Here is an 11457-nt window from a genome sequence, read left to right as displayed (position 1 = left end):
TAAATTTTTGTTATAAACTCTCTGAATCTACTTGCTTGGATGAATATCAGATGCAACAGTTCTATATTAATCTTGAATTGCAAAGGGGCAAATGGGAAATTGATTATACTAGAGCCAGACAGAAATCCAAATCTTCTACAATATCAAAAGCTTCTCAAGCCACAATGACAATGGGAACCTCAAAATATGTTCTCAAAAACACGACATTTAAACCAGAGAATCAATGGGCAAAAGTGCCTATTTATTGCCATTCCCAAGAGCAAGGTACTTAATAAGATGCTTCAGACTGTTTCCATCCTCCACAGCTTTCCTCCTCCGCCTGGAAACCACGACTCCGGCGATCCTAGTTTGAGGAATAGGAGATAGGAACTTCAGTTGGATGAATAACTGATATATATTGTCAAAACCAGGAAAACAAGGATTGTCCATGACATAAACGAGGTGACAAACATGCTTTAGGAACTGGAATCAAGTAATCATCTTCAATGATTTTACAATCTTCCTCTTTCCTTAACAAAAGCTAAGTTAACGGCAGCAGAGAAACATAAGTAGTAATTACCTCTGGTTTGCAGGTGAGGGCAACTCTAATCTCTCCCTTGTATTCTTCATCTTTGACTACATTGTACGCTGTTGATGGTACGCTGCCTTCCAGAAACAGTGGTTCAAGTGGGATGCTGCAAGGAACACAAAACCAAAAGCCAAAAATTTTATCTTTGCAGTATTCTGTAGAAATACCCAACTAATTTATGAAGAGTATAAATCTGCAAAACGGTTTCAGATTATATATTTCTTACGATAAAGGAACTTATACTCACGTGGCTTCTCCAACAAAATCATCCTGAGAACCAGCATCACTGTCCATGATTTTCAAGGCAAGTTCTGTGACACCCTCTGTTATGGTAAAAATGAAATTCTCGTTCCACTCTGGTTCGCACCCTTTCCCTGCGAAGGTTTTGTTCATAAAAAAATTAAAGACATTGTTGTCGCTAATACTGATTATTGACATTTCCTAACCCTAATCAGCCAGATTATGAAATGTAACTTGTGCTGTGTCAAACAAGATAAAAGGGTCATGCAGTGTGCTGAAACTTTAAGAGAGATTAGAGGTATAACCTGAAGCAACACTGCTCTTTTGCTCCTGACTACGGCAAGTGAGGATGACATAAGGGTCCATGTTATCTGCTCAAATATGCATTTACAACATTCATCAACCAGGAAATTCTAAGCCAGGAATTAAGTTCATAAAACACCGAAATTCAATTGAATTGGATACTTGCAAAATCACATCAGTTATGGCATGATTATATTTCTTTGAAATGCCTTTTAAATTAAGCAAAACTGCATTTTCATTCTAGTAATTGACCGTAGAAACTGATAGAAGGTATAATAGAAATAGTAAAAACATTGCAAATGGTGTTAAGTTTTATGTTAAGAAAAGTAGAGTCCCAGATCAGCACACAAAATGGTAGATCAGGAAACAAATATAAGATTATAAACATGCACTAACGCCAACGTGAATTGACACAAATGACATCAATCCCAAAAATCCATATCTGAGATATATTTCCAGATCAAGTGCAAAATATATAAAGACAGAGACTTACTGAGAAAATCAGTGTTTTCAAGACCCTTAGCACCAACAAGAAGGACTTCGAGAGTTCCTTGAGACATTGTTTCTTTCCTTTTGGACCAAAATTGAAAGTAATAGATCAGAAGACAAAGGAGGCCAAATGAGATTTTTGGTTTTCTATTTTTATTCTTCTTTCTTGGATCACTCCTTTTGTTGTCTACGAATACGATACGAGAACGATTTTCTTGTTTAATTTTCCTTTTTGTTTAATTTTATCAGAACCATCTCTACGAAAGGACAATTGAAAATGTGTATTTATATTTGCACGAATCGGACACCCCACGCGCCTTTGAATGCGAGACTTGAGTGCCCGGGCTCTTTTCTTTATTATTTTTCTTTTTCCATTGGATGCTTGTTTCCAAAATAGTTTACCTCTCTTGTTCTTTTCAAACTCATCAACTTATCCGAATTGAAATAATTATAAAATAATGTGTAAATTTATTTAAGTTTATATAAATAATTTTTAAAAATTTATTATTTAGTGCGAAATAAAAAGTTATTAATATTTAGATATATATAATTAGTTATTTATATAAAATAAATTAAATAATTATAAAAATAGTATATGAACTTGTTAAAATTTAAAAATTAAGTATTTAAACTTTTCAGAGTTACAATTTGACAATTTGGTTATAATTGAATGTATATAATAGGTCAATAGCAATTATGGATTTGTAATATTAAAATACATATTACCAAATTAATAGATTAAAAAGAATAAAATGATGAGAAAGTTTTTGAAAATATTTACTTTTAATAGATTAATACACTGCTCTTACTACTACTATTATTACATTAAATGAAATCGCTATCAAACTTTGGACAAGATCTTGTCTTCTTCAATCAATCATTACAAACATCTAAAACAAAATTGATCATTATTAAAGATGATAATCTTGACAATAATAATAATTACTAATGCATCTCCTTATGATATGTATAGTATCTATTTATATATTTTTATAAATTTTGTTATTTATATAAAAGATTTACCCTCTTTCATATAAATATTATCTTTCACTATGAAAATATAATAGTATTTGATTTATTTTAGATTTTTTTTATACATATAATGACTGGTTTCACATACTCAAATATTAATAATATTTAAATTTATACACTAAATTGTAACTTTTAAAAGTTTAAACATTTGATTATTAATTTCTAATAAGTTGACACAATTTTATAAAAAACTAATATAGATAACACATAAGCTATTGTTGATGTGCTATATGCACTCAATTGTAGAATTTTTTTTATGAAACTTTAATTTTTTAAGGAAAGATTATGATTATGCTTTTCTTCAGAAGATTAAATATCCTTTTAATGATATATATTTATAGAATTTAGTAGGACCGAAATGTCAAAAGTGAAATATTTTTATTGGTGTTTTAACCATTGAACTTATTTGAAGACCAAAATTCTTTAATTGAAGAAGAAACTGCTAAATATTAGAAAATGTATAATAATAACACTAAGAAACATAAATATAAGATTTTACTATTTAAATTATATTACTTTTATATTTAGTATTCTTTTTTTTTTTATAATTAATTAAACTGTATAATTATTTTTCAATGAAAAATAAATTCGTTATTCTCCTATTAAAAGGTTTTTTTTTTTTAAAAAAAATGCTAATGAGAAAGAGTGTTGTTAAAGTTTAAAAAAGGAAACATAAGAGTGTCAAAATTATACACTTCGTACTTAATAGGGACATTAAGTGACAATCTTTTGTTTATAAGCATAACATCATTTGATTGATAGATAAACTTCTCTCCTGAGAAAATACACATTCATACGGCATCAAATTAAATTTAATTAGCAGTTAAACATAGAGCACCAGGTTATATAATCAACATTAAACATTTAATTCCAAAGCATTGTCTAATATATTTGGGTGCAACCACAAATATATACATTTGCATAAATCTTTTGGCTTCTTAAGGGGTGGCAGAAGCTGTTATTCTGATTTCTGCTATATGTAATCTTTGAGCTAATTTTAAACAAAATTTGAAAAAAAAAAAAAAAAAAAAAGGAAAATTACATTGTTCAAATTGTTAACATATTTTTCTATTTGTGTATGCTTCCTTTTACATCACTCTTGTATATTTTCAGGGATTTTAAAAATGTTATATTATGCTGGTGCCTGGTGGTGTGATCAGAAAGGATGAAAGAAAATGGTTAAGGGAGCTTGACAATAAATATTGGCAAATATTCAGTGTCTGCCTGGAATCTTAAGAGTATCAAGGGAGTTCCGAGTCATGCTCCTTTGATCGAGAGCATCGGGCAGCTTCTTTGGATTGTTAATATTTGTCAGGGAAGCCACTGGTTGCTTTGCCTCTTGCTGGAAATCTTTCATTGGACTCCATGAGTTTGTTTCTGCCCCTTCCAAGGTTCTTGACATGCTTCAGCAGTTATTCCAGGGCATATTTTTCTTTTATTAATTTGGAAGTAAGTTTTTTTATTAGAAAATATGTATGTACAGTAGTGCTTTATTATTTTTATTTGCTTGGCATGATACACGCGATTGGCAACACCATCTGAGTATGCTTTTCCTTTATCCATTTCATGCTTTTTCTTTTCCCTTTTCCTATTTAAAGATTTGAACGGTTCTTCTCAATGTGGAAAGTGGAAACTGGAAACTGGAAACAAGTTGTTTATGATTGCACTCTGCTGTTACAGAGAATACAAACTTCATCTGAAGGGAACGCACTCCTAATTAGCTAACCGGTAATATTATTTCATTATTATGATCTTCTTCTTCTTCTTCTTCTTTTCCTTTTAAAGATCTTCGGTTATCTTGTTCTGGGTACCATAAATTGTTAGATCTTTGTCATACATTTATAGGTAATTCTATTGAATTTAATGTCATATTCAGAATTTTTTTTTTTTTGCATTTTTTATTATATTAGTAAAAAAAGAACAATTCGACTTAAATTAAGATATATATTTATTATCTTATGACCACTTTCACATTTTTCTCTTTTTGATATCTTCTTCTTATAAGGTAACGATTTTGGTGTATGTCATTTAACTTAAAAGAATAAAACCAATCCAGACATTTTGACTTTAAAACACTTAATTTTAATAGTTATCTTCAGAAAATTCATTTAAGTGGAGGTAACTTTCTTGTTTTATTTAATTTTTTAAAATTAATATAGTTACTTATAACATTGAATTATGTATTATATTTTATTCTTAATTTTAGTCGAAAAATTTTTTATATATTAATTTTTGAGATTTAAATTTTTTTTAATATGCATGCTTAATTTTTGATACATAGGATTCTTATCTTGACATGTGTGCTTAATTTTTTAAATATGAGATTCAAGATTATGTATACTTTTATAAATTTTTTTATTAATTTTTTAATTAATAAGTTATATTCCTAATTAAATACTTATTCTAATTCTAAAAAATAACATATTAATAATAAATTAGTTTTCTAATTAGATAATGATTATTTTAAAAAATAGCATATTAATTATATCCAAATATATATATATATTTCATTGGAAGGATTTTTTAATGACGTGATAAATTAAATTTATATTATAACAAGTCATTTTTACCCACCAAATTGAACATGCTTAGAACTTGTCATTATAGATGTCTAAAATTTTGCTTCTTTAGTTATTTTGGTAATTAGTTTTTCAATGAATGCTATAGAACGTAGTATATAATAACGTAATTTTTTTTTTATGTTTTTATTGATTTATCTAATAAAAACATTTAAAATTTTAGTAAAATTTACATAATTTTTTCTTAATACAAGTAACTTTTATGATGTAAATTCCTCAAATAAAACTTTTAAAATTTTATAAATTTTATTAAATAATCAAATAATAAGTATTGAAAGAAAAATTAAGTAACAATCTGCAGCACTCCAGAATCCACTGCTTTTTTTTTTTGTTTGGAAAAAGAAGTTTGAACTTTCTTAATAATTGATGAGCAAGGAGAGGGCAATGTGGTTCTTCTGTCTACCTGAAGCTTATCTGATTTTGACGCCTTTCTCGATTTGACTCCACATTCTTTAGTTTGGGATCCACCTGATTTCTTTTTAATTATGTCGTATGAATCATCTTTCTTTACCGTAACCTTCTTTGTCGATATAATTGATTTTATAGATATTGTCTTTCTCTCTTTCTTTTTTATTTCTGAAGTGAATTGAATCATTTACCAGAGTTGTTTGTAAGAAATGGCTAATAAGTGTAATGCTAAATATTTCCAGTTGGGCCTGAATGACCTGACACCATTTCACTTTTAATTGACAGATTCAGCATGATGAACAATATTGTTCCTGAATTTCTAGGAAGCTATAATAATTATGCAAACTGGAGCGCTTGCATGAAGAGCTATTTACTGGCTAATGATCTCTGGGACATTGTTGAATCCACTGCCGAGCCTCCCATTCCGGAAGAGAACGAAGCTGAATTTAGGTGCTGGAGAAAGAGGAATGCCGCGGCTTTACATGCAATGCAAATTTCATGCTTCTCGGAAATACTTTCCCAGATTAAAGACATTAGTTCAGCTAAACTTTGTTGGGATGCTTTGGCCAAAATGAATGAGTTGAAGGTACCAGGAGACCAAGTCCAGCCACAAGAACCTCAAGTCCCAGCAATTAAAGTGGAAACACACCCACAACCACAGGCAGTCAATCAAGGTACGTAATCGTATTCTTCAATTAATTAAAGCCTTTCTCTAAAAAAAGTCTATTAGAAAAAGAACTAGTAAAAGAACTTAAATTTTCGTTAAGCTTAAATATGACGAACATTGGCAGTTTTTCATTTATGAAGTAATAAACTGTTGAATTTTGGCAGGGGTAGAGGGTCTTGCACAGGTTCAATTGCGACCCTTACTCGAGGCTATAGAGAAAGGTGATTTGGATGCTGTGAAAAACTTCATTCATCTTTACCCAGATTCAGTACACAAAAAGATTGCAGATTTCGGTAGAACGGCTCTTCACGTGGCCACTTTGACTGGAAACACAAACATTGTGGAGGCACTGGTGGAGTTTATGTCAAAAGACGACCTGAAAATAGTTGATAATAATAAAGAGACAGCGCTCGTTTTTGCTGCTGTACTTGGATCCACGAGAATCGCAGAAATAATGGTGAAAAAGAACGATGAGTTGATTAGTCTGACAATTCCAGCAAAGGATCTACTCCCAGTGACTGTGGCATGTAGCCATGGCCACAAAGAAACAGCTCGATATTTATACTCTCTCACTCCATTTGAATTGCTGCTTCCAAAAAATGGAGCTTACGGGTCTTTGCTTCTACATGTAACAATTTCAAGACAAATGTTTGGTATGCGATGACACACCCAATCATTTCCAAAACTTGCAAAGACAGTGGTTTCTTTACTCTGTTCTTAATATTTTCTTAATCTTTGATCTTACTGTTTGTTTCCTTTCGACAATACAACAAACAAAAGATATATCACTGGATCTGCTGGAACGTTGCCCAAGTCTAGCCACTACAGTAAATCATCTCGGAATCAACCCCTTGCACGAATTTTCAGGACTGATTGATCTTTTCCCCAGTGGCAGCCGTTTTGTCTTTTGGAAAAAGTGGATATATTCCCGTAAGTACCTCTTCCAAGCTTTTTTGCTTATTCTGTTAGGTTAACTTTGCGTAATCCTCTGAGACATCTTAATTAATTTACTCATTCTATAAAAAGAAGAATAAAAAAGAAAGAAGAAGACAAATTGAAGAAAAACTGTTTTATATATGCTATTGAATACGAGATTTTACTTTATGATTCATGGAAGGCATTCATGTGCAACTACCTGCTGCTGCCCTTAGTGATGTTCGAATATCCATTCCGCAGAATAAACATAAGCAACAGGGAAAAAACATTATAGTACAAGGTACGTATGTCACTTGCACGCACAAATGAATCGTTCAACAATAGAATGTGAAAACTAAATAGCAGTCGCATTATTAATTGTTTAGCAGTGCTTGTTCAGGTTTAAGTTATCTTGTGTGTTTAATTCTAGAGAAAGTACAAAATATAATCCTCTCGTTCAACTTTTTGACGTAAGAGGTGGTGCGATTTTTTTTGTGGTATTTCAAATTGTTAACAGTTTGTGTTAAATTTATTAACACCCTTAATAGTTTTGCAAATTAAATCTCAGAAAAAGTCTGACAGCTGCAAAATCGATCTTGTCGAATAGATGACAAAATATAAAATGCTCTAATTTTATCAGATCATTCAAAATTCGTCAGAATTGAATAAAATTAAAAAAAATTCAAATTATGAGACTATTTTCTCTCTTTCTCTCTTTAATTTTTCTCTCTAAACTCTATAAAAATTTATATGGCTAGTATTGAATGAAAGCAAATTGGTAAGGAGTGGAATAGCACTAATTAACACTAAATAAATTAACTACAACTATTTAATTAACTTTATTAGTAAATTTGAATACAAATTATTAACGTTTTAATTCTCAAAATACTAAAGTGTCGTAAAAAAATCATAAAATCTTTTATGTCAAAAAGTTAAATTTTATATTTTTCTCTTAATTCTATTGTGAAAGTAAGCAAAGATGATACTAGAAAACGTGTTAGTTGATTATCCATTTCGATTGTTGTTGCTAATCATATTAAAATTTCATGGAACTAAAATTACTCTGATTTCATCACGTTGTTCTCAATAATACCAATTCTGTTATTAAAAAAACGTTGGAATACAAGGAAAAGTATAATAACCAATTTTCTTCGGCCTAATAGAAATGGAAGACATGCACAACACATTATTTTATATAATTGGATTGTTTCTATGTTTTAATGTTTAACCTTATATTGTTTTAACATTTCAGGGATAGATAAGCTGCGAAGCCTCTTCACAAATCCCCTAAATCTTTTTGGTATGATAAGTCTAATTTTTTCTATTATTCTTTTTAGTTAACCAATAGCCGTCAAATGTTAAACAACATCTAAATTTCTTGCCAGTAAAGTGATTGGACTAAGATTTTGGTCAGTAATATATCTGAATTTTAATTTTATAGTGCTTATACACTAAACTGGCTTGCGGTTTCATTGTTCCTTATGTTTAATCTCACGACTCTATTTGTATCAGTCCATGGATGCCTTAATGCTTCCCTTTCTTTTTGTCTTTTTTCTTATTGTTTTCATTTTTAAATAGGTTCTTGTAAGTTACTCAGTATTAATTATCCTCATTTTGCTTGTACATAAAGGACTCAAGCAGATATATGACAGGAAGGTGGCCCATGCCTATGCTCTCAAAATTTTACGTCATATGTCTGTCCATGTATCGACTATAGATGACAATGAACTTGGAGTAAAAGGAGTGTATCAGGCATTCTTCACCGCTATTAGACGAGGAGTGATTGAAGTTGTTGTTGAAATGATCAAAGCTAATTCTACTCTGCTCACCGTTGTAGACAGAAACTTAAGAGGCATACTCATGCTTGCAGTTGCACATCGGCAAGAAAAAGTTTTTAGCCTTGTTTATGTACTTGATACGTACAAGTACATGTTGATTTCTGGAATCGATAAGGATAAAAACAACTTGTTGCATATCGCAGCCAATTTAGCACCTTCTCGTCGACTTGATCGTATTTCAGGTGCAGCTTTGCAGATGCAAAGAGAGCTACAATGGTACAAGGTTGCGTTTCTTATCTTACAATAAACATTTCTTGTAGTAAAGTGAGCATTCAGTCAGGTCGGTCCAAAATTGATCCAAGTAAGGTCTATCAAATTATAATTGGGTTTATTGTTTTCTTTCTTTGTCTCTTTTTCAGAATTTTGCTCATCCTTTATAACATTACATGAAAACTTTGTTAGATGATTATTTAGAGGGTCGTTCTGTTCAGAAAGTAGATGTACTTGCTCATTTTGTAGACTAAGATTTGAGTAATGGATCAAGCCATAAGGAGGTATTTCCTAGTAAATCCAATAATTAACACCAAATTAACCTTGCATATTTTCTCTGTTGTCTATTTCATTCTTATCTAGCTAGCTAGTATTCTTGGTAAGAATTAAGATATATATATATATATATATTGTTAGCAATAAAAGAATGATCCATTCAATGAATTTTAACTTGGGCATATCCGATTTGGCCAGTAAGGCATTTAATTTCATCATAAACGGTTAAGCAACTCTTCCTTTTTTTTTTTTTTGGGTTTAGTTAAAGTTTCATAATCCAATGATTTTAATGCAGGAAGTTGAAAGCATTGTGAGTCCTTTATCTAAGGAATATCTCAACATTCTTGAGCAGAGGCCTACGGAGATATTTTCGCAAAGCCATATTCAGTTGGTGGCAGATGGGGAGAAATGGATGAAAGAGACGGCAACATCTTGCTCAGTCGTGGGTGCGCTAATCATCACTATTATGTTTACTGCAGCATTTACAGTTCCTGGTGGTAACAATCAAGAATCCGGGTTCCCAGTATTCTTACATGAGAAGTCATTTATTATTTTTATTATATCTGATGCAATATCTCTCTTTGCGTCCTCAACATCAGTGTTGATGTTTTTAGGAGTTCTTACCTCGCGCTATGCAGAGGAGGATTTTCTCAAGTCCTTACCCACAAAACTAATTATCGGTCTATCCACTCTTTTCGTTTCAATTGCAGCCATGATGGTAGCCTTTTGTGCTACACTGATAATAATGCTACGAGGACAGTTAAATCTTATCATGCCACTTATTCTCTTGGCTAGTATTCCAGTCACCTTTTTTGTGCTGCAACAATTTCCCCTCCTTGTTGAGATATTTGTATCTACATATGGACCTGGAATCTTTAACAGGAAGTTGAAGTATTGATAGTAAACAATACTTCATAGAGTGATATCCTTATCAAATCTGCATCGATCGTCACAGAGAGGAGCATCGTCTTGAATGTCTTCTGATATATGTACGCTGGTGTTGAGTGCTATTTGTCATCCTTATGCTTTGAGTTGTTTTATTTTATTTTATTTTTTTTTTGAATGAAACTAAATATTCAATGTTGTTTATATGCCATCTAATTACGAGAATGGATATGTTTATATAGAGAGAGCTGAAAAGGAGAGGCAGAGATATAATTATGCATTTAATTATTTACAATATCCCTAATCTCCGCCATGAAATGAAGAGCTTACGGACAAAGAGTAACCCTGCAGTTAGTGCCTGTAGGACAAGTAAACATGCTGGATGGATCATCTTGAGGGGAGCTATAAGCATCAGGCCACCTGTCGAAGGACCTGGAGAAATAAGTAGGACGACAGCATCCAGGTTCATCAGTGCAACAATACTCGTCGATTTTGTTAAACGGTTGTTACAGCCTCTGGAAAACTGCAACTCAAGCAAGGCACTGCCATATAATTATTACGTGCGGAGGAGAGAGACTGAATGCTAAATTCGTCAGGTTAATTATTTAAGTTGATAGAAAAATGAGGATGAGTTATTTTAGATTATGTGGCAAATAGATTTTAATAATTTAATTCACATCATCCACTAAATTACTTTTAATTTTGACCAAGATGGTATTACCATTTACATCAAAAGTGCTCTCAAATTGCTAAATTAGATTATTAAAAAAAAAAGGTCAGAACCGGTAGTTGAAAATTTAGAATTTTGATGTGATATTGATAAGGCCTTCTCTACAATATTAGGCTTATTTTGTTCGCAAAATCTTACTTTTTAATATACTTTCTGGAAATTGAATGTTTGAAAAGGTTACATCAAAGATTAAGAATTAATTGTATATAATATACAAACTAACTTTCTAAAAAAATTACAATTTTTTTGTTATTTAATTCAGATATATAAAATATAAAATAGCATCCCTACTTTTATATAAAATGTAAAAACATTTA

General features: G+C 31.0%; 2 protein-coding genes across 5 annotated transcripts; one reads left to right on the top strand and one right to left on the bottom strand.

The window, feature by feature from the left end:
- Positions 1-46: 46 nt before the first annotated feature.
- On the bottom strand, positions 47-1870 carry LOC8265454 (elicitor-responsive protein 3). The gene is made up of 5 exons (XM_015715263.3): positions 1605-1870; positions 1114-1179; positions 816-942; positions 560-674; positions 47-343 (listed from the first exon to the last, which is right to left on the bottom strand). The coding sequence occupies exons 1-5, from the start codon at positions 1669-1671 to the stop codon at positions 269-271; spliced, it is 450 nt and encodes a 149-aa protein (XP_015570749.2). The 5' UTR covers positions 1672-1870; the 3' UTR covers positions 47-268.
- A 2340-nt stretch (positions 1871-4210) lies between these two features.
- On the top strand, positions 4211-11189 carry LOC8265453. Of its 4 annotated transcripts, none has more exons than XM_025156148.2 (8): positions 4211-4360; positions 5943-6293; positions 6451-6939; positions 7067-7216; positions 7404-7502; positions 8454-8501; positions 8832-9262; positions 9821-11189. In XM_025156148.2, exons 2-8 carry the CDS (start codon positions 5978-5980, stop codon positions 10421-10423), a joined length of 2136 nt encoding a protein of 711 aa, XP_025011916.2. In that variant the 5' UTR covers positions 4211-4360; positions 5943-5977; the 3' UTR covers positions 10424-11189. The 4 variants fall into 4 exon arrangements, with proteins under 4 accessions (XP_025011916.2, XP_048229941.1, XP_048229940.1 ...); XM_048373983.1 differs by having other exon boundaries at positions 4212-4360; positions 5911-6293; XM_002509706.4 differs by having other exon boundaries at positions 4212-4360; positions 5905-6293.
- Positions 11190-11457: the final 268 nt, after the last annotated feature.

This window comes from Ricinus communis, chromosome 5 (genome assembly GCF_019578655.1).
Source record: "Ricinus communis isolate WT05 ecotype wild-type chromosome 5, ASM1957865v1, whole genome shotgun sequence".
In the NCBI taxonomy this organism is placed as follows: Eukaryota; Viridiplantae; Streptophyta; class Magnoliopsida; order Malpighiales; family Euphorbiaceae; genus Ricinus; species Ricinus communis.
Note: the sequence above shows the minus strand (reverse complement) of the source record. Positions and strands in the feature narration are given on the sequence as shown.

Bases quoted from the DNA above. Each gene is read 5' to 3' on its own strand.
- LOC8265454 (XM_015715263.3), bottom strand. From the start codon at position 1,671: ATGTCTCAAGGAACTCTCGAAGTCCTTCTTGTTGGTGCTAAGGGTCTT. The intron at 1,180-1,604 runs GTAAGTCTCTGT...ATATTTGAGCAG, and splicing joins TGAAAACACTGATTTTCTCA to ATAACATGGACCCTTATGTC. The intron at 943-1,113 runs GTTATACCTCTA...AAACCTTCGCAG, and splicing joins AAAGAGCAGTGTTGCTTCAG to GGAAAGGGTGCGAACCAGAG.
- LOC8265453 (XM_048373983.1), top strand. From the start codon at position 5,912: ATGATGAACAATATTGTTCCTGAATTTCTAGGAAGCTATAATAATTAT. The intron at 7,217-7,403 runs GTAAGTACCTCT...GATTCATGGAAG, and splicing joins GAAAAAGTGGATATATTCCC to GCATTCATGTGCAACTACCT. The intron at 7,503-8,453 runs GTACGTATGTCA...TTAACATTTCAG, and splicing joins AAAAAACATTATAGTACAAG to GGATAGATAAGCTGCGAAGC.